Source organism: Tenrec ecaudatus, chromosome 10, assembly GCF_050624435.1.
Source record: "Tenrec ecaudatus isolate mTenEca1 chromosome 10, mTenEca1.hap1, whole genome shotgun sequence".
NCBI lineage: Eukaryota > Metazoa > Chordata > Mammalia > Afrosoricida > Tenrecidae > Tenrec > Tenrec ecaudatus.
Window position 1 is genome coordinate 49,611,776 of NC_134539.1, and position 22,843 is coordinate 49,634,618.

The 22,843-nt window shown below is 44.2% G+C and overlaps 1 protein-coding gene and 1 non-coding gene across 10 annotated transcripts in view; one reads left to right on the forward strand and one right to left on the reverse strand.

Moving 5' to 3' along the window:
- Positions 1 to 1,403: 1,403 nt before the first annotated feature.
- INIP (INTS3 and NABP interacting protein) overlaps positions 1,404 to 22,843 on the reverse strand; it is a 29,354-nt gene continuing 7,914 nt past the window's right edge. For all 9 annotated transcript variants that reach the window (XM_075560335.1, XM_075560337.1, XM_075560336.1 and 6 more), the window contains 3 exons: positions 8,954 to 9,056; positions 7,140 to 7,230; positions 1,404 to 3,730 (listed from right to left, as the gene is read on the reverse strand). In XM_075560335.1, the coding sequence (XP_075416450.1) occupies positions 3,635 to 3,730; positions 7,140 to 7,230; positions 8,954 to 9,056 (290 nt within the window). In that variant the 3' untranslated portion in view covers positions 1,404 to 3,634. The remainder of the gene's footprint in view (positions 3,731 to 7,139; positions 7,231 to 8,953; positions 9,057 to 22,843) is intronic.
- Positions 17,507 to 17,638, forward strand: LOC142460652 (small Cajal body-specific RNA 20). Its single transcript, XR_012786820.1, has one exon.

Below are 22,843 nucleotides of genomic sequence, written 5' to 3' on the forward strand. Positions count from 1 at the left end.
AAGGGCCACGGCCTGAGGAAGGCTGGGAGCCACTAAGCTCACTTTTCACGATGCCCTTGTACAACTCCCTGATCCACCCACACAGGCCTTTCGATTGCTCACATTGACCCCAGATCCGATCTCTGGCTTGCCTCTGTGCAGACTTCCTTCCCCTTAACTTTGAACGCTGCTTTCCTATCTGGACTGGCTGAGATCTTCTCAATCTGAAACACAAGTTCAAACGCTTGTTCGCCGATTTGGCCTTCACGGTGCTTCCGCCAGATTCATGCATTCAGGTGGCTCCACATCAGGTTGCAGCAGTGTCACTGAGGAGTGGCTGATCTTGCTGCTCTAGATCACAGGTCTCACGGACAGACTGTTGCCATCCTCCCCTCACTGCTGTGTGACTGGTGGAGTTTCATGCTGCTGAATAGGCCCCGTGCTTTCGGATGGGGTTCTGGTAGCAGGAAGCGGTTCCATGAATGACTGAATGCTTTTGTGGATCGTCTGTGTTCACTGTGCCCCAGGAGGGGGCTTCAAAAAGGTTAAAGAAAAACTTTTAATACCATTTTCCCAAGAATTTCTTGAAACGCCATCCCTTAAATTTGCCAAATTCCTTGCCTCAACAAGCCTTAAAAGCTATATAAAAGCTGAGTTTCTGCTGCTACAGGGAACCAAAGAACTGAGACAACAGGTACAATGCACTTGGATTGTTCAGGGGAAAAAAGCAAAATTTGCCTCTGAAATTATTGGGTCATTTCACTTATTTCAAGGTCTCATATTTTACAAGGTACTTTTTTGCAAAGTACTGTCATCTACATTGTTTAGCAGTGACTTTCACACGTTTCTTGTTCACATCACTGTAAAAACAAGCAAAACAAATAATTTGATCACCACCGAGGCCAAATATTTATTGAACCACTACTACATGGCAAATCGTATTCTCCAACAGAACATCATAATGAAGAGTTAAAAAAATAACTAAAAAAAACAACACGTAGAAACAGAAGAATCGTGAAACGAAGCCACCTTACTGTAGTGTGTTCTGATGCTTTCTTCTATTTAAAAAATACTGGTTCCCCTCCTAAACAATTGACTTGGTTTCTCAACTCACTAATGGATTTACACCTACAATTTGCAAACTATTGATCTAGACAATTTGCTAAGTAAGTAGAGTTGCTCTTCCTAGGGTTTTTGTTTTTTTGTGTTTTGGGAAATAACAGTTTTATTGGTATTATTTACATTTTCAAAAGTTCTCATGTATCAAACACCATGATTTTTGTCTAGTTGGCCTTCCTCAGCGGGACGGGCTCGTCCTCCTCCAGAGAACAGCTGGTTCAGGATAAGTCACATAGCCAATGACGCTTGGATCAAAGCAAAGAATACTGCGAGTGAAGATGCCGATCAAGAAGCATTCTGGAAATCTCTTTTTTTTAAATCATTTTATTGGGAGCTCGTACAATTCATCACAATCCATACATACACCTGTGTCAAGCACATTTGTACATTTGTTGCCGTCGTCATTCTCAGAACAGCTGCTTTCCACTTGAGCCCTTGGTGTAATAGGCTCATTCTCCCCTCTCCTCCCCTCCCCGTTGTATAGAGTGAGCTGCAGAGAGGCGGAGTTCCTTACCTAACGTCACAATCGGAGGAAGCAATGGCTCCGTTTTTATCTCGGGGTCTTTGACTTAAGCCCATTGTCCTCGGTAGCCCTCACGCTTTAGTGCCCACTTCTCTGGTGAGGAGATCCTGAGCTGGCCTGGGGCAGCTCTTCCCGCCCGTGGGAGGGAAGTAAACTAGCACACTCAAGCCCATGGAGAAGTGCCCCAGGATGCCTCTCGGGTCATGTCCCAAGGAGCAGAGCTGCCTCAGACATTTTCTTGCCCCAGCCCGGTGTTCTACAGAGTAGGTTTTAATAACTACATATGGAATTGAACTGAATTTAAGTGACTGAAAGCATGTGGTGAAGGCTGTGTGTACTTTACTTTGGGGACAGAGCAGACTCGTCAGGATTGTAACCAGGATATAGACGGCATCTGTTGAAAGGCTAAGAGATTAGGAAAGATGCTATGGGGCGGGAGAAAAATCTTTACCTGGTTACAAAAGTTACATTTTCGGTAGAAGTTTCATAGTGTAAAAACAGAACAACGCAGGGAGTTTTCTCTGGCATCAGTAGGTGGCTTTAGCAGCAGGCCACGTGCCTGGACCACAGGTGACAGAAGCTCAGTACAATGAAGGAAGGGAGCGGAGAGCATGGTGAGGAGCCCGGATGGGGTCTGACCGGGCTTGAGGGAGGAGGGGCGCTGGGGGCACCGCGCCTAATGGGGAGCATTCCACTGAGGGCAGCTTCCAAATGTACAGAATCAGTGCACGTTCTCAAGGGAAAGAATCTAGGTGGATTTTTCATCCTTGCTTCAACTAGTTTGGGTCGAATGGGGCTGTGGTTTTGGCAAATATCTAGGGAAGGAGGGAGAGAAGAAACCGAAAAGAGAGGTGACCTTGGATGAACCGTTGACTAAAACAGGAAGTGTGATGTTTCAGTTTTGTCCTACCACCAGAAAGTGTGAGGACTAAGGGTAATGAGATCAGTTTTGAAAAATTATACAAAACTCTAATCTGGGATGAAATGTGAAACATAATTTCAATCCTAAAGGTTTTTTTTAATGCAGATTTTAAGCTAAGTGAGCTCTAAGTTTTAGTGTCTACTAAGACCTCGTTTTAAAAATGCATTATGAAAATCTTATGTGAGATACACTACCCAATTCTCTAACCCGTGGTTTTCAAACTTTATTTTAAATCAAAGATTCTAATTCTGTAGGACAAGAGTGCAGTCCAGGCTCTGTGTATTTAAATGAGCATCCCATCACATACTAGAGATAGTTTGTGTTAAGAAATTTGGTTAACATAAATCCTACTAACTTTGAGTAATTAAAAAGGGGTTCAAATTGCATAGTCAGTTTTTCATGAACTAAAATACGACGGTGCAGGTGCACCATTTAGTAGCAACACTCAAAAAAACATGTCAGATTTTATAGCCACCCACCTCTTACAATTGTTTTAAGAGCATTTAGTCATAGAGATAAGAGTGGCATATGGTTACAAAAGATGTCTAAAAGTGACTGGTGATTTAGTTTTCTCTTGAGTTTTCTTCTGAAATTGAGACTAGGGGAACCTCTTATGAGTAGGGGAACCTCTTATGAGTTTACAAAGAATATTTTGAGATGAAATGTTTGACTACGAATTCAATAGCTATACACATTCATCCATATTGTGGCTTACTTGCGTCTAGTGATTGAAAAGGTTTTTAAAAGCACCCTCATTCTTTAAAGTTAAGTACTGGATAGGGTTCTCGACAGTCTATTGTCCACACGAGGGGTAAGGGCGAGCTATGTGACTATTCGGTTCCCGGGCTGGTTGAAGGTTAAAAGCAAACTGCATTACCAAAGGGCGATCCAGTTCCAGGTGGCCCAGCCACCTCCTTAGAGGACACTGCTTCCGGTGCTCCAGCCTGAGGCGACCCTTCTTGGTGCTTTGCTCACCTGGACCTTTCTCTTAAAAAGGCAAAAAATATAAAAGTTCACCAGAATTCTCAAAGTCACAGCTTGGAAGCACTGGATGAGAGTAGCGTTGGCGTCTGAAACGACAAACGTTTCCTTCACTCTGGGTCAAGGCGAGGTAAGACCGGAAGAATAAGATTCCCAAACGCGGAGTCTTGAGTGATGAAGTACCCAGACGAATGTGCATGAGCGTGCTGCAGGGGGTTCCAAACAAAGAAGTGATTCAGCTAGTGAGAGTCACAGTTTTCCACTAAGCCATTCAAACTACTTACTCTATGTACTTGAAGCCCCAACACCAGTTCTTAGGCTTCTAATTTTATACAAACACCCAGGAGATGAACAGTAATAAAGAATTCATATGAACAAGGTGCTCGGGTCTCCTTTACCATCCCCGACACCTTCCCTGTGCTTCTCCTCAGTCGATACATGAGTCACACACAGACTCTTACAAAGCAGCGCCATGCTCCCAAGCAGTCCATCTTGACCAGCAAACGTTTCAGAAGGAGGGAGCCCTGGTGGTGCAGTGAAAGGTCAGCAGCGCGAACCCACTCGTGCTTGGAGGGAGGGGGCCAGGGCTTCCCACTCCAGTGCACTCGGACAGTCTCGGAGGCTCACAAGGCAGCTCTCCCTCTCCTATAGGGCACCAGGAGTCAGCATTGACGACAGGGCAATGAGTCAGGTTTCTGGTTTTTTAGTTGGGAAGGAAGGAGGCGAGAAGAGGCAGCTGATTACAAAAAAACCCTACCAAACAAAAAACGACTCACTCTTACTGAGTCAATCTTGGTTCACGGTGACCCTAAGAGGCAAGGCAGAGGTCGAGCTATTCTGGTGGGCTCCAGAGACTAACTGTTGATGGAAGTATTGAAAGCCTCAACTTTCTCCCAAGGAGTGGTTGGCGGTTTCAAACTGATGACCTTGCAGTTAGAAGCCTAACACATAACGACTATGCCACCCAGACGCTTTAGTTGATTACTTTTTCTGTAGCGAATGTTGGAATGTAATTAGTAGAAAACCCACTGGCTTCCCTCCATCCTCAGGACAGAAAAAAGGTCTTCAGTTGTCTGAAGGGAGATGACCCGCAAGGCTCCTCCCAAGTCTGAGATTCTGAGGTTTAGAAGCAAGGCCATACCCAAAATCAATATACTAAAATTCATACTATGAAAGATAATATATATTTTAACTGAAACATTAAAACCCTGTTCACATTAAAACCCTGTTCCTCTTTTAAGAATACGTCTTTCATTTCCTGCTGACCATTAAAAAGAAAAGGAAAGCAAACAATAGAACCAGTGAGACTGTCAATAGAACCAGTGAGACTGTCAATAGAACCAGTGAGACTGTCAATAGAACCAGTGAGGCTGTCAATAGAACCAGTGAAGCTGTCAATAGAACCAGTGAGGCTGTCAATAGAACCAGTGAGGCTGTCAATAGAACCAGTGAGGCTGTCAATAGAACCAGTGAGGCTGTCAATAGAACCAGTGAGGCTGTCAATAGAACCAGTGAGGCTGTCAATAGAACCAGTGAGGCTGTCAATAGAACCAGTGAGGCTGTCAATAGAACCAGTGAGGCTGTCAATAGAACCAGTGAGGCTGTCAATAGAACCAGTGAGGCTGTCAATAGAACCAGTGAGGCTGTCAATAGAACCAGTGAGGCTGTCAATAGAACCAGTGAGGCTGTCAATAGAACCAGTGAGGCTGTCAATAGAACCAGTGAGGCTGTCAATAGAACCAGTGAGGCTGTCAATAGAACCAGTGAGGCTGTCAATAGAACCAGTGAGGCTGTCAATAGAACCAGTGAGGCTGTCAATAGAACCAGTGAGGCTGTCAATAGAACCAGTGAGGCTGTCAATAGAACCAGTGAGGCTGTCAATAGAACCAGTGAGGCTGTCAATAGAACCAGTGAGGCTGTCAATAGAACCAGTGAGGCTGTCAATAGAACCAGTGAGGCTGTCAATAGAACCAGTGAGGCTGTCAATAGAACCAGTGAGGCTGTCAATAGAACCAGTGAGGCTGTCAATAGAACCAGTGAGGCTGTCAATAGAACCAGTGAGGCTGTCAATAGAACCAGTGAGGCTGTCAATAGAACCAGTGAGGCTGTCAATAGAACCAGTGAGGCTGTCAATAGAACCAGTGAGGCTGTCAATAGAACCAGTGAGGCTGTCAATAGAACCAGTGAGGCTGTCAATAGAACCAGTGAGGCTGTCAATAGAACCAGTGAGGCTGTCAATAGAACCAGTGAGGCTGTCAATAGAACCAGTGAGGCTGTCAATAGAACCAGTGAGACTGTCAATAGAACCAGTGAGGCTGTCAATAGAACCAGTGAGGCTGTCAATAGAACCAGTGAGGCTGTCAATAGAACCAGTGAGGCTGTCAATAGAACCAGTGAGGCTGTCAATAGAACCAGTGAGGCTGTCAATAGAACCAGTGAGACTGTCAATAGAACCAGTGAGGCTGTCAATAGAACCAGTGAGGCTGTCAATAGAACCAGTGAGACTGTCAATAGAACCAGTGAGACTGTCAATAGAACCAGTGAGGCTGTCAATAGAACCAGTGAGACTGTCAATAGAACCAGTGAGGCTGTCAATAGAACCAGTGAGGCTGTCAATAGAACCAGTGAGACTGTCAATAGAACCAGTGAGACTGTCAATAGAACCAGTGAGGCTGTCAATAGAACCAGTGAGACTGTCAATAGAACCAGTGAGGCTGTCAATAGAACCAGTGAGGCTGTCAATAGAACCAGTGAGGCTGTCAATAGAACCAGTGAGACTGTCAATAGAACCAGTGAGACTGTCAATAGAACCAGTGAGGCTGTCAATAGAACCAGTGAGACTGTCAATAGAACCAGTGAGGCTGTCAATAGAACCAGTGAGACTGTCAATAGAACCAGTGAGGCTGTCAATAGAACCAGTGAGGCTGTCAATAGAACCAGTGAGGCTGTCAATAGAACCAGTGAGACTGTCAATAGAACCAGTGAGACTGTCAATAGAACCAGTGAGACTGTCAATAGAACCAGTGAGGCTGTCAATAGAACCAGTGAGGCTGTCAATAGAACCAGTGAGACTGTCAATAGAACCAGTGAGGCTGTCAATAGAACCAGTGAGACTGTCAATAGAACCAGTGAGACTGTCAATAGAACCAGTGAGGCTGTCAATAGAACCAGTGAGGCTGTCAATAGAACCAGTGAGGCTGTCAATAGAACCAGTGAGACTGTCAATAGAACCAGTGAGGCTGTCAATAGAACCAGTGAGACTGTCAATAAAACCAGTGAGGCTGTCAATAAAACCAGTGACGCCATAAACAAATGTAAAGCTATACTAGTAAACGCGCCAGGTCTACTTTAAGATCCTCTGTCCACCGCATAACCTACACTCGTTTGTGTCCGAGCACTCCCTTGGCAGGTAAGCCACAGAACCCATCACCACCGTGTCAACACCGTGAAAGATGCTTTCACTGCTGCTGCCAGTCCTGCAAATCCTGTGAGCGTGATGGGGCGGCATTCGAGGGCTGTTTTCATTGATATCACTCCACTGAAAGACGAGAGAACTACGCTAGCTCCCTCCACCCTGGAGCCCTCCCAGGTGTCCAGAGTGGAAGGTGCACTGACCTGCAGAGCGGCCTTCTGCTGGGCTGCGATGTGCTGCTGCTCAGCATGGTCCCGGAAGTCCTTGTTCAGAGAGGGTCTCGAGAGCACGATGCTGAAACGGAAATCCAAGTGACTGGGCTGTTCAAGGCAGACTTCCTCGCCTCCCAACGTAAGGATGAAAACTGAACTCCCCCTTCATGTATGACACAATATGCATGGTGGAAGCCGATGCTATTTTCTGGGAGTTCAGTTATATTTTTATTTATCACTTATAATTCCTATATTTTCAAACAGATTTACAAAGCTAGAGCCTATAACAAACTATATTAATATTATTTTTAAAACCTGTACACCCAGACCATACATGACAGTCATCAACAGTGAAACTATACTTTGTTTTCCTACTGATTAAGTCATCATAGCATGTTTCACACAGGTGGAATCATTATGAATAAACAGCTAAACTTAGAGGCACTCACCTACCGGACTGTAGAGCGGCTACTATGTACGTAGCTCTGGGCTAAACCCGACCAACCAGTTTGCATGGAGCCGGTCCTGTGGGCTCAGCGGAGCTTTAGAAGCTGGGTCAGACTAGAACTGTGCTTTTCAAGGCTGTGACCTTTCACAGACAAATGGCCAGGACTTTCCTTTCAAGGCACCTCTGGGAGGGTCAAACCACCAACCTTCTGGTTAGTGCTCAAGAGCTTGTTGTCTGCATCATGCAGAGGCTGTGCTACTATGTTAGAGGTATAAGATCACGGAGGACAAAGCTCACAGACATGCAATTAGGATGAGATGTGAGGTATAATACAATAAGGGAATTCACAGGGATAATATGGGGCAAATGAGCGCGACACCTTTGAGAAAATAAGAGTTGACTAGGACTGGGCTAAATTCACTTCAAGTGCAGCCCCCCCGCCCCCCATATTCAACGCCAGAGGAGTGTGTGGTCTGGAACATGGAAGAGCGCCCTCCAGACCACAACCCAGGAGGAAGAAAGGCTTGACAAGGCATGTCCATGAGGCAGCCAATGAAATCACTGTGGATCTGAATAGTCTACAAGGACTCACACGTGTTGGCAGGAGCTGAGCCCAAGTAAGTGGGCTGGCAAGAGAAGGAGATGAGAGAGGGAGGCAGGGGTGATGTGAAGAGCTCGGGGAACTAAATTAACCAGTAGAGACACAACTTAGCAGTAATAGGTGCCCAAAGACTTTTAGGCAGCAGAGTGATGGGCTCACAAGTGCCACAGAGGGTCAGACAGACCAGTGGCTCAGGTAGGCAGGGCCCGTCACCTTCTCGACCACTGCCATTGCTAATAGAACCTAAACTCAGCCATCAGTCTGGCCAGGATCATTCCCGGCCCTTACCCCAAGGGTAAACTCTGATAGGAGACACAAATCCCCAGGCTAGTTTCTGCCTTGGCAAGAGAAAGCACCATTCTGAGCAAGGGGATTGGATGGGCAGTCTGCTGGAGTGCGAGGAGAGAGGGGAGAGTTAGGATGGTGGTAGAGCAGACGGTAGATCTGGAGGGAGAGAGCTAATTAAGGCAGGAATGACTGAAGACAATAAATACCTTTCTAAATTAAAAACAACCACCCAAACTCAGTGCCATCAGGACTGAGGCTCACTGTAAACCTGCAGGACAGGGTAGGGCTGCCCCAGGGGGTTCCGAGGCTCTAACTCTATGGGAGTAGAGAGTCTCTTCGTTCTTCCAGAGTGGCTGGTACTGCTTGAATGGCTGACTCTGCAGTTAGCAGCCCAGCGCACAGCCAGCACACCACCAGGGTTCCTGGTGTTTAATAACAGTACCCCTAAAATAGTCCATTAGTCAATACCTCGCTCCAGGATGATTTGTTGACGATTGGTTCTGCATGAGTAATTTTCTTTTCTCTTTGTCCAGTTCAGCTAAGATTGCAACTCTATTTTTATTTTGAAAACCTAAAAGAGAACAGAAAGATAAATGATAAACATTTTGGAGCTATTTTATAAACCTAAGCAATTTATAACCCAGAAAGCAACATTTTCATTTTCTAACATGATCCTGGGTGCCCTGGTAACACTCTGGGCTAGGGGTTTGACTGCTTGCTACCTGCAAGGTCTGTGGTTCAAACTCCTGAGTTGCTCCCTGGGAGTAATTTGGCACTCTGTTCCAATAAAAATGTGCCTTCTCAGAGCCCCTCCGAAGGTCCCTGTGCGCCAGAACACACTGGAGAGTGGCTCTGGGCTTTCACATGAAAACGAGCACACTCATAGGAAGCATCGTTTCCCGAGATGGTGGCTGTCCCTTATGGTGGGTTTCCTGGCAGCTTTAACAGCAGGGCAAAACATCGAGGGCTTGTAAGCTGAGTGCTAATGAATTTTAATCACCAAGATACAGGCTATAAAGCTTTTGTCTGTTTGTTTTTTCTTTAAAACAACAAAATCTCTGTGGCCCTAAATATTGAAGGGACCAATCTCTAGCCAGTCCTGGGGAGGGCGGATTTTCTTTTATCTCAATTTTAGGCCTCTTGGGAAATCTGCTTTCACAAGGGAAAAAGCATTAGATGTACTTTGATTAAAATGTATGTGTATGTTTCTTTTTGTCAACTGCTTTCATTCCAAAATTATAATCTTCCAAGGAACAGAGAATTGCAACGCTGAGGCGTTTTACAAAGCGCAAACCAGGCAGGGTACAAAGGATGGCCTTCATCACATGTTAATTTCTCAGCTTAATGATGACCTTCCTCTGGCCTACGATTTGGAGCAGACGTTGCCAAACCATAGGCTAGGAGTAGCATCCAGCTGTTTTAAAATCCTGAATACGATGCCAACATGTCAACATTGGGAGACTGCACACAAAATTCCCAGGTCTCTAGCTTACTTGAAACATCTCAAGATCTGGCAACAAGGGATCCAGCTACGTGCCCCAAGGCAACTCGGAGCTAGAGCTAGGCATGATCGTCTCAGCTTGAGTGGAGCACGCACCAGCTCCCAGACTCCTGTCATACACTGCACTTAGTTGTGTTACTTGTAGGCATGCGTTTCCGAGCCTAAGCTAAAGGAGGAGCCCTGGTGGCGTCACAGTGGTTAATTGTTCTGTGAGGAACCAACCAGACGCACCAGCCATTCCCTGAGAGAAGGAGGTGGTGCTCTGCTGCTAGATTACAGCCCTAGGAACCCCTGTGGGAGCAGTCTACTGTCACACAAGGGCATCAGGAGTCAGAATCTCCTGGATGACAATGGGGTTTGTTGCTCTAGAACAAAGCTTTCCAAACTTATTTAAACAGCCCCCTCCTCCAGCAATGAAACCCTTTTGTACTATAATCCAGGATCAAGTGTAGTTTGTGCTTTTGCAGGGCCCCACACTGAATCATTCCAGTGCCTCCCTGAGGGTGAGATTACCCACTTTGGTAAACAATTATTGGAAGGGGGGGGGGGGGCGAGTAAAGAGCTCGGGGAATTAGAATCACTGGGATCACTTACTGGGCTACAAGAGAGTGAAGAAAGGAGACAGCTTTCTACTAGCAAGGCCCATTCTCGCCATTAGGCTCCTGCATTAGCTGCATACATGCAAGCGTGCCCTCACGACGGAGTCTACCTTCACACTGATTATCAAGGGAGACGTGTGTGAGGATGCGCATGTCCTCTCCTGCTGGGGGAAGAGCATTCACTCACACTGAGATGGCTGTGGCACAGAATTCTAGAAACGTCTGAACTCGAAGGACTAGTCAATACTAGAGGACTCTCCGAGATGATGCTCCGCAAGACTTGAACCAAAACTACCTGGAGGCCACGTTTTCTCTAAATAACAGACTGGGTCAGAAAACAAGGACTATTACTAGCAAGTACTGCATACTTCTTCACATTGTCTACATTAGGTCAAATGATCCACAATTAATCTGAAGCAAAGACACAAGGGTAAACAGACAGGGAAAACAAATTACCGGAAGACATCAGATGGGAATTAATGAGAATGTTATGTCGTGAAAATTGTGACCATTGTCTCTGAACAATTTCTGTAGTAATTGTTAAAAGGAAACCTAAGTTGTGTAAACTTTCACCAGAAACACAATGAAATCTATTTTTAAAGTTTACTCAATCCTCTACTCTCATTTTCGTTGACAAAGTTGTCTCCGTGGTAGGGAGAGCAAGGTCATTCCTGGCAGAGGAATGTCACGGACACAAATGGCCAATGAAGAGAAAGGATGATACATAAAGACCCTCGGTGATTGTAACATTAAATTGGACCCCTGCTCGAGACTTCTATTCTCATTCTGCCGCTGCAATGGGTAAGGACAAGCAGTGCCGCCTGCTTGCTGAAGAAGAGTCTGGTCTCTCCACTACCAGGAACCAGAGTTCTGTGACAAGCACTAGTTGCCAGTCTTCAGTCAGGAAAGAAATCAAAATGGGGCTACATTATCTTGTTGTGAGCGAGAGAAGAGAGGTCGGGGTAGTGCTAAAAAGATGGAAGGAACCAGTTTGAACATAGCCAAGCATGACTGGAACACTTTTGGGAAAGTAGTAATTACTGCTAAATGGAAAAGATTGAGTCTGCGGAAAGCCATACATTCATAATGAGATACAATAGAGAGTTTTAAATACTTCTAAAAAGATAGTTTAAGGAGCTGATACTAAGGGCTCAAGTAGAACCCATCAACCAGAAGTCAAGGTTAATCTGAATTTTGTTTTATTTTGGTAGGGGTAAGATTAGCATAATCCTAGGAATGCATAGAAAACGGACCACCCGAGAGCGAGAATACGGAAACTCGCGTGGGCTGTCAGAAGAACACACACATCGGTCTTCTTGGGAGAAGCAAGGCCAGAAAGCGGAGCAGAGGACGGCGACAGGACGCCAGGGAAGACCAGCACCTGGAAGAGGGCGTCCTGCTGGGTGAAGAGGAAGGCCCTCACGGGTGGACTGATCCAGAGGCGACGGCAGTGGGCTCACACGGCACAAGCCAAGGGCGCAGGACTGCGCAGCACCGTCTGTGCACCGGGGCTGCCGTGAGTGCGAGCCGGCTCGATGACACCACACAACAGCGAGAGAACTGAAATAACACTTTAAAAATGCTTAATGTTGACAACATTTATTTTAGAACCTTACTTCATTAAATAGGTTTAATAGAGTATTAACTGAATTACAAGCAGTGATGAGTATTTCTCTCCATGCCGCAAATTCCTTTATGTATTAAAGAACAACAAAAAAAGCATGTAACAGAATGTGTGGGAATTGGCAAACACATCCACGTGGCTGCAGCACAAATTATGTGTGATCGAGTAATGAATGCCGGAACTCAGAAGGGGAGGCGGCGGCAGATAGTTAGAGCCTCGTACTACACACAACAACCTCCCTTTCTCACGTGGGCAATGAAGTGGACGATGACATGTGGAAAGGGACAGGGCACCGTCAATCTTACGCATCATTTAGAACATCTGCTACTACTAACTGGAGACGAGGTTCCAGGGTAGAAGAGAAATCAGTTAGCCAAGGATCGGAGATGGACAGTGGAACAGAAAAGAGATTAAGTCAAGACAGAATGGAAATTGAAAAAAAAAAACTGTCATGCTAGGACTGGATGACTTCAAGGTCCTGAGCTCTCAAGTTGGTTCCTACCCCCAAAGATTGCCATAGCTGGAAAGAGTGTCTGAACCACACGAGGTGTCGAACAAAGTGATTGAAGGTGGAGATTTTGAGTCACAGGTACCTCCAGAGAGGCTGAAAAGCAGTCAGAGAAACAGCCAGCCAGAGCTGTATGACTGAGCCTCAAGCAAGCTTTCCAAGTTGATAATGCCGGCCACACCTAGTTGCTAAGAAAGTTAGTACTGTCCAAGTCCCCGGGAGAGTGCAGCTAGCTCCCCAAGCGGAACTCCCCTGGGTCTGCTCCCTCCAGGCCCCTCTCCCGGTCCGAAACCATAGCCTTCCCTGCAGGAGTAAGTGTAGCAGCTCTCTGTGCGGGAGGCACACTGGTCTCAGCAACTCCTGAACTTACAACTGGTGTCATTAAAATGCAGGAGCTTCTAGTTCACCAAAAATGTTGCTTATTTTCTTCTTCTACAAACTCTGTGAAACACCTCATAGGTAACATTTAGCAATTGCTAATTTATATTCACCTACCTGAATGAAGCTCAACTATGTCGTTTCTTACCATAATGTAATGTGCCTTTGTTTTCAGAAGTGTGAGAGTCTTAGAGACGTGTCCTGTATCACCTCATGTACCACAGGGATCACTTGATACCCTTGTATCACCAGCCTTTTTCCTAATAAATCATCTGAGAAAAACAGCACGCTCTGAAAACATTTCCACTTAGAACTCTAGGCTTATCTCTATTCACAATCATGTACAGTCACACTCCAGCACTCCTACTCAGTCATACAAACAGTTAACTCCCACACAGTGCTCTGTCACTGAACGCACTTCCAAGGAACCAGCATTCTATCCAGTTGTATTCCAGCCTACGAGCTGAGGGGCACTTTGTGCAAACAGTTGTAGCACACCTAAAACAAAGACTAACAGGAATCCTTTTTATTGAAAAACAAAAACCTAAAACTAAAGAGTGATCATTATTATGTTTGAATAGTGTGATTATGAATGTGTTAGTCTGAGTACACTAAAGAAACAAATCCATGGACATACATGTGTATAATTAAGAGCTTTATATACAAAAGCCACCAAACATTGAGGAAACATCCCAGCCCCTAAATCCAATATTAGCCCATATGTCCGATACCAATCTATAAAGTCCTCTTCAGACTCACGAAACACATGCAATGACGCCGAATGTATATCATAAGCCATTGGGTAGAAAGTCCTTAGAATGAGTGTCATTGGAAACATCTCAGCGCTGGCAGGGGTCTCTACATCAGGGTGGGTCCACGTGTCTTGTCAGGTGTAAGCAGAGTCCCCCACCTCCAAGGAGGAAGACCCAGATTTCCCAGAATTGTCAGGCCATGCCCACACAGAGGCCTCATTGGCTATGACCTGATTGACAGACTAAATCCCACCCCTTCACTCGTAATCCTCTCAAATTGACAGTGACGTAACCACCATAAGGAATAAGCCAGTTGCTACATTGCTTTGATAACAGGCTTAAAACTTTTTTTTCTGATAACACTTTTTTTAAAAAAGGTATTAACATCTATGTGTATTGGAGAAAAGTTGCTATAGTACTATTAAGATGTTTTAGGCTATATAGTAAATCAACATATTTTGATTGTGTACCCTTTCCATAAATTAAATTAAGCTCAAGCTCTAATATGTCAATTCTTGACACGATGTTGAATCTCAAAAAGTCCAGAATCACAAATGAATGTCTAATTTGATGAATAATATGAAGATGGATAATATGAAAGAGAGACCATTCTATGAACAATTATATCTGTCACTATTATAGGACTATGGCATGAACGTAGCCTCGACTAGACAGTAGGAGCCCTGGTAAGATAGTGGTTACACATTGGGCTGCTAACTGCCTGGCAGCAGTTCAAAAACCACCAGCTGCTCAGAGGGAGAAATGCCTGGGGGCTTTCTACTCCAGTAACAAGTTACAGTTTAATAAATCCACTGAGGCAGATCTACCCTGTCCTACAGGATCACTACTAAGTTGGCATTGCCTCAGTGGCAGTTGAGTTTTGGATGTGGTTCATCTAGAAGTGATGTTTGAGTGGAAACCTAAAGGATAAATAACTTAATAAGGTTACTAAGGGTGGGGGGGGGGATAACAAAATGTCCCTTTCCCTTTACAAAGCACTCCCTCATGGGAGTACGCAGAAGACTGGTACTATGAAGTGGTATGGAGTCCATGCTGACTCCTGGCAACTTTCCAGGACAGAGTCAAATGGCTCCTTGGGATCTGAGGCTGAAGTTGCTATGGGAACAGATTGTTAGGCCTGTTCTCCCAGAGAAGCTGGTGCTTTAGAACCACTAAACTTTTGGTTAGCAATCGAGCTCTTATGCCATCAGGGTTCATTGAGAATAGACTGCAGCAACAAGAGAGTGCTACTGTAGTACAATCGACAAGAGGGACATTTCATGGTCAGATCCAAAGGCTGTCTAAGAAGTTCAACCAGCAGGATCAGATTCTGATGGCTGAAGGACGGGGAAGGACTCATGGGTGGCTCCTAGAGCACAGACTCACAGTTTAAGTGGTTTAACAAATGCTTTAAAAACAAAGCAAATGAATTCCCTGAAGGTGTGTGGGTTAGAAGTCTAACACAGGTCAGGATGGTGTTCTCAGGGCTGCTTTACTTTCTGCAGGCTGTAGGTCAGAGGCTGCCATTCTCCATCTTCAAAGCTAACAATGCTACATATTCTCAGCTTTGTTGCAGCACGCATCTCTCTGCTCACAGGCACTGCTACAGAATTTGTGCGGTCAGGCTTAACCCTCTGGGTTCTCCAGGATTGTCTTCTTTCAAGGTCCTTGTCTTTAAGACTGGGTTCTCTAAAGAACCAAAATCAGTGGTACACAGTGGGGCTTTAACATTTTTGAATGAAGAAAAACAGAATTAAAAGGTAGGGAATTTGTGTACCAGCTTTTTGAATCGTGTGTGTGGAGAGAGAGAAAGTGGTTTACCTTAAGTAAACAGTTCAATTGATCAAAGTTAGAAGCTAGCAAGTCACAAGTTGATCAAAGGGGACATCAAAGGGGAGGCTTTTCCTGCCTGGAGTTGCTGCTGGGCTACGGAACCAAAGATGGAAGCTGCTGGCCGCAGAGACGTCCCGATCAAACAGGCACGGACGAAAGGTAAACCGCTGGCTTGTAGGACTGATGACTGAGGAGTCCCAAGGTAAGTAGGCAAGATGACCGAAACTGGATGTAGCCCACACTCTGAGGAGATTCTCTTGATAGGCGATTGGCTGATCACATCAAGGGAGTGATAGCATCATTACATAATTGCCAGATTACATCATTACTTAACTGCCAAGCCGCTCTGGCCTAGCCAAAATGACACACACCTTAACCATCGCCGTCTTTAATCTGATCGCATGTGCCAAGTTCCTTCGGCCACGTGAGGTAGACAGATGTGAGGCATAGTCACAGATTCCAGGAATCAGGGCATGAAAATCTTTATGGGCCATCATTCTGCCTCTGCACTCTAACTATACATGAAACGGAGACTGAGACTGCCTACGGTCTAAATCCTAGCCAAAAAAATATTATAATAATAGTACATACACATATATAATCAACATTAAATTAATATCAATTAATTAGTCTTATAGGTATTTAATGACAAATACATCTGATATAAGATTAAAAGCAATTCAGCCCTTACTAACTTTTTGGAATTTATTGAAAATAATTACCAAAGGCTATGTATGCCCTGGTTTCTGTTCATTACATGAGCTGTGTTCTCTCACCCTTATAAGCTTATAAGCCCCTTATAAAATAAGCTATTGTCCTATCCACTGATGTTAAATGATAAAAAAAATTTTTGAATCATTTTATTGGGGACTCTGACAGCTCTTATCACAATCCATCGTGTCAAGCACACTTGTACATTTGTTGCCATCATAATATTCAAAACATTCTCTTTCTACTTTAGCCCTTCTTTTTTTTTCCTTTATTTTTTTTTAACAATTTATTGGGGCTCATACAATTCTTATCACAGTTCATACATATACATACATCAATTGTATAAAGCACATCTGTACAGTCTTTGCCCTAATCATTTTTTCTCCTCTTTTCTTTTTTTACATTTTATTAGGGACTCATACAACTCTTATCTCAATCCATACATATACATACATCAGTTGTATAAAGCACATCCATACATTCCCTGCCCCAATCATTCTCAAAGCATTTGCTCTCCAACTTTAGCCCTTATCAGCTCATTTTCCCGCGCTCTCCCCAACCTTCCCTCCCCTAAAGAACCCTTATAATAGTTTATAAATCATTATTTTTTCATGTCTTATACAGACCGCTGTCTCCCTTCACCCACTTTTCTGTTGTTCATTCCCCTAGGGGGCGGGGGGTTATATGTCAATCATTGTGATCAGTTTCCGTTTCTCCTCTCACCAATATTTTCTTCTTAAATAAACCTTTCCTCCTCATTGAGTTTTCTTTCTTCTTATAGATAAATTCATGTGTAGGTTTTCCACTTAACAGCAAATGTAGAAAAAGGCATGATGGCTAAGAACCCTTTATATGAAGCTCTCAATGGTTTTCTTAGATGACTTTCCCCTTAGGTTCTGGTCTTTCAATATGGTTGAGGAAGAATGCTTTCACTTTACAGCTGAAGGGCAGGGTGGGAAAACAAAGTGAACAAGGGACTTGACATGAACTCAGCCAAGGGGCTTCTGACATGAACTCAGCCAAGGGGCTTCTCGTTCCACTTACTATTTAATGCTGGGAAAGCATTCCATGCCTCCTGACCAATTAGCCACCTCAAAGAAATACAAAACATGCTCGGCCTCCCCTCCCTGAGGCTTTGGGGGTCTCTTTCTCCTTTGGCCTGAAGAGGCGGCCCAGATGAGCCTGGAGGGTCACCGTCCGGGCCGCACTGTGAGTGAGGCAGCTTCGTTTTCCTGCCTCAGACAGGCGTCATCAAGGAGCCTAGACATGCTCGGCACCTGGCAGGCAGCATGGCCCAAGCAGGCCAAGGCCCAGTGGCTTTCCTGGACCACTGACTTGCCCCGCTGGGGTGCAGGTGGTGCAGGCACACCCCGGGAGACACCTGCTGCCTATTGCTTTGGCTCCACCAGATATTACGGTGAAGGTGGGGTGACTGAAGAGAAGCAGTGGGGCGGAGGCCACCGAAGGAGTGCAGCCACTGCACCAGGTGTCTCCCACACAGGAAATAAATAAGACACGCAAGTAGCACGTGACAGGTGCTTATTAAATATATACTAAAAATTAAAAAAAATTAAAAAAATAAAAAAAAAATAAAAATATACTATTACTGTTACTACTGGACTGGAGACGTGAGTTCCATTCCTAGCCAGCACACCCAGGCAGGCGTCAGCTTCTGCAAAGGCTGACAGTCTTGGAAATCCCCAAGGGGCCGTGCTTGAGTGGGTTACACAATGGGCTGCTAACCACAAGGTCAGCAGTTCAAAACCATAAACTGATCTGAGGGAGAAAGATAAGATGTTGTGTTCCCATGAAGACTTGCAGTCTGTGAAACCCACAGGGGCAGTTCTACTCTGCCCTCCAGGCCCAGTATTGCATTGGAACCAACTCTAAGGCAATGAGTTTGAGTTTTGAGCCTTGAACTCCCCTTTTGCTATTGTAAATCTACCCTCTGCATCAGTGTTCTAATCCCAAATTGGAGGAAATTCTCTGTTATGCTAATGAATGGAGTTAAAGTGGGATATTTTTAAGTTCCCACTTTACTAGAAGGTGCGACACAAGTCACAAGATATCCCCAGATGACATTCCAAGCACTTCCTGCAGAGTACCCTGAAATCACAGCTAAGAGGCTCCAGATTGACCCCAATCAGTAGTTTCCTCAAATCAACAGTTTCACACCTTGATCCACAGCTCTTGGTACTAATGTAAACACTGAGAGAACAAAAAAGAACCCCGATATTTACCAAAAACGAAAGAGACTGCTACCTGATGCAACGTGGTCCTTCGGTCAAATTCCAGTTGGATAGTCTACTTCTACATATTAAAATTCTCAAAATGTTATTTCCTATCAATCCCAGTTACTCAGAACGTAAAAAATGCTCCATACTACATTGGATGCAGTAAAGACTATGAGACAGACTTCAGTATAAAAGACCACTAGATCTGAGAAAGGGCTTAGTTAACACAAATAATGGGATTGTTCCCCACGGCACAGAAAAGGACACATTTCTATACCCACTCTCACTTATGGACATGGTTAGTTTTCATAGAGTGAAACTGAAGGAAATCGGCATTATGCAAGAGTTTTAGAATGTGCTTGTGTGACTGGCCTCCCTCCCAACGACTGCAGATCCTGCAGAGATTGAAGGTAGTGGTGATCAGGTGTTGCCTGCTTATCTACCCTGGACAGGGACCTCCATGTTCATCCTTCATCCATCCTCACCTAATAACCCCCTTTCTTCTCTCTCTTTTTGCCTCCCCCAAGCAACCTCCCTTATACCCCTAGGTCCTTGCCTGACCTCCCCTCACAACCATAAACTCCCCACACTGTCCCACCACCACCCCATACCCTCCATGACCAGACTGAGATATCACGGACAAACAGAAGATGACCCACAACGGGTCTGACGCTATCCTTCACATGGCCTGGGCATCACTGGGACCTCAGATTATCATTCGGAGTAGCCAGGGGAGGGTGCCTCAGGTCAGATCTACAAGGTACCTGGTCATTGGTAACGTAGCCTGAGAATGTTTCCAGGTTGTAGTAAATGTGAAATGTCAGCTAATGGGATAGTTGATAGATGAGGAGTAGGTATATATATATATATATATATATATAATAATCAATATTCTTTTAAACTAATAGTTCTCCAGTAATTTTAATTATGGACCTTGGCATTTAATTTCCATATTAAATAGCTCAGTTGTGTACATAGAGCAAAAATAATTGCATGCATAAACAAATGTGGTGAAGAAAGTTGATGATGCCCAGCTATCAAAAGATACAGTGTCTGGGGTCTTAAAGGCTTGAAGGTGAACAAGCAGCCATCTAGCTGAGAAGCAACAAAGCCCACATGAAGAAACACACCAGCCTATGTGAGCATGAGGTGTTGATGGGATCAGGTATCAGGCATCAAAGAACAAAGAATCATATCACTGTGAACGAGGGGGAGTGCAGAGCAGGGACCCAAAGCCCATCTGTAGGCAACTGGACATCCCCTTTCAGAAGGGTCGCAGGGAGGAGACAAGCCAGTCAGTGTGCAATAGAGCACTGATGAAACATACAACTTCCCTCTAGGTATTAAATGCTCTCCCCCCCACACCACCACTATCATGATCTCAATCCTACCTTACAAATCCGGATAGACCAGAGGATGTACACTGGTACAGATAGGAACTGGAAACACAGGGATTCAGGATAGATAAACCCCTTCAGGGCCAGTGGTAAGAGTGGCGATACCAGGAGGGTAGAGGGAAGATGGGGTAGAACCAATTATAAGGATCTACATATAACCCCCTCCCTGGGGTACGGACAACAGAAAAGTGGGTGAAGGGAGATGTTGGACAGTGTAAGACATGACAAAATAATATTAATTTATAGATTATCAAGGGTTCGTGAGGGAGGGGAGCGGGGGCGGGGGAATGATGCCAAGGGCTTAAGCTGAAAGCAAATGTTTTGAGAATGATGATGGCAACAAATGTACAAATGTGCTTGACACAATGGATGTTTGCATTGTGATGAATTGTATGAGCTCCCCAATAAAATGATTTAAAATAATAATTTAGTATAGAATCAAGTACAACAGATTCAAATAAATTAAATCTAAATAAATTGAAAACTAAAAAGCATACGGACTTCCTGAGAGTTTATACAACATGATATGGACTCCCTCTGCTGGTTCATAATAGCCATATCTCCCCGATACCCACAAAACCATTGAGAAACAGCAACAAAAGCCAAAGGATTCATCTGAATTCACTTCTGTTCAGGGATGTTTCTCTGTGAATTTGTGCATCAAGCAAAGACAACACTAAAAGTGAATCCTTAAGTAACCAGCAAACTATACGTGTTAATTACTGCCACTACTACAACAGAGGGAGGGGTAATTTTAAATTTATGATTTACTTGTGTTATACAGAAAGATTTCTCCCAAATTGTCTCTCCCAAATATAGGCCAAACCCAAGACACTGCTTGCTACACATGGTAAATGACTGCAAACTAGGAGGGAGGTCAGCGAGTGTAGGTCGGAGGTTATTCTCCGTAAGGGAATCTAGAGCAACCCTAAGTAGGGCCCACTCCCTTCTGATATTGTTCCCTTGAAGGAGGGCCAAAGGCAAGCCGGGACCACTCAAGTGTGACTAAGGTTGGGCTGCTATATTGAATCTAGGGTCCAACCATCATGCTACACATGTACCCGTTCCCTCCCTTTACACCCCTAGGTCATCCCCCTCCTATTGCTTCTATTGCCTATGTTACAACTCCTTCCTATGACATACATTGTTATCGGTAATCAGAGGGCTTGCAGCCCCCAAAGATCTATAAGTTTGGATTAGAAATAAAACCTCCTGAGAGCTCTCTCCTGCCGCTCATCCCCCACCTCCGTGTGGACCATCAAGAGGAGCTGAGGTGAGCATGCTACCATGAAATGTGTCTGACTCCTTTATTTTACTCTCTCTCCCATCTCTCCATTTCTCTATGACTTTACTATAATCTTTAGGTATCTTAACCGTACCATTGCGCCTACCGAACCCGTGATAAATTTTGGGGGCTGGCTATCCCCCACCTTTATTTACACTGCACTGTATACTTTTAAGTAGCACGTTTTCTTTACAAGTCAGACTTTTCTTAAGTTTTAGAGGGTTGTGACCCAAGATGAGTCCAACAGCGCAAAATCACAGAAGGTCGAGTGAACTGAGGGCAATACTATTACTTGTTTAAAGGTACTAAAGATTTTTTAAATAATATTATGCAATAAAATTCATACAAACTTTTAATTAACTGTAAAGACGCCATGTGTACTCAAATCAGAATCAGTCTGCTTCTAGCTTCCAGAACTAGAGGAATAGCTTTTCTTAGACTAACCCTGATTCACAAATAATTATAAATGCTGTACAAAATATTTTTAAAATCACTATTTAAAGACAATGGAGAGTGACCAAAATCAAGCAGAAACTGTAACTGGTAAGATTTGAGGCCTTTGAATATCTTTATAACTTGAGAAGAGGTGCTCAGAGCATCCAGACAATTAGGGCAGAAACCCAAGAAAAAAAGATAGAAAAAGTAAAGTCTAAAGCTTGCATATATGAGGAAACTTCACAAGGTTCATGGAAAAATGATGTGGTAGCAACTGTACAATCCTGCTTGATGTGACTGAACTATGGGATGGTATGATATCTTTATTAGCTCCCAATAAAATAGTTTTGAAAAACAAAACATTCATGGAAAAACAGCAATGAAAAGATATGGACTTTCCTCACAAACTTCATAAAGTCCCCTTGTAAAATCCACCACGGTTTTACTCACTGCTGGACTACATGTACGGGGGGCGGCGGGGGAGCTCAGGAAAAAACAAACAAACAAGCCGCAGTTACGTGGTGAGAACTAAGCAGCGATTTCTGCAGCTGTCTGCTAGAGCAAAGACACATTTCAGAGAAATACAACGGAACCCAGTCTCTAAAATATGTATTATTCATTATGTTCTGTATATAATTTTTTAAATTACTAAGTATATTGAGAAAAAGCAAAATGTGAACCAAACTCAACAAAAAAGCAAAGAATAAAGAGAGGTCTGAAAATGGCCTGATGATGCAACTAGCTGACAAGGACCTAAATCAGCTCTTAGCAATATGGTCAAGGACGTAAGAAAAATAAACAGGTATAACAAATAAAGGGGGTATCTGAGAAGAAAAAAGAAGGAAGCTTGGGAAAGAATCCAATGGAAAGCCTCGAACTTTAAAAAAGCACAACAACAGAAATAAGACTATGTGCCTATATTTATAGGTTTAGTATTAAAGTGGCGGAAGGACCTTGGGCCTCTACTCAAGCACTCCCTCAATGCATGAATACTTTCTTTTATTAAATTGGCATTCTGTGATGCTCACCCTCCCGACACAACCGCTGAAGACAAAGCGGGTGAGTAAGCAAATGTGATGAAGAAAGATGATGGTGCCCGGC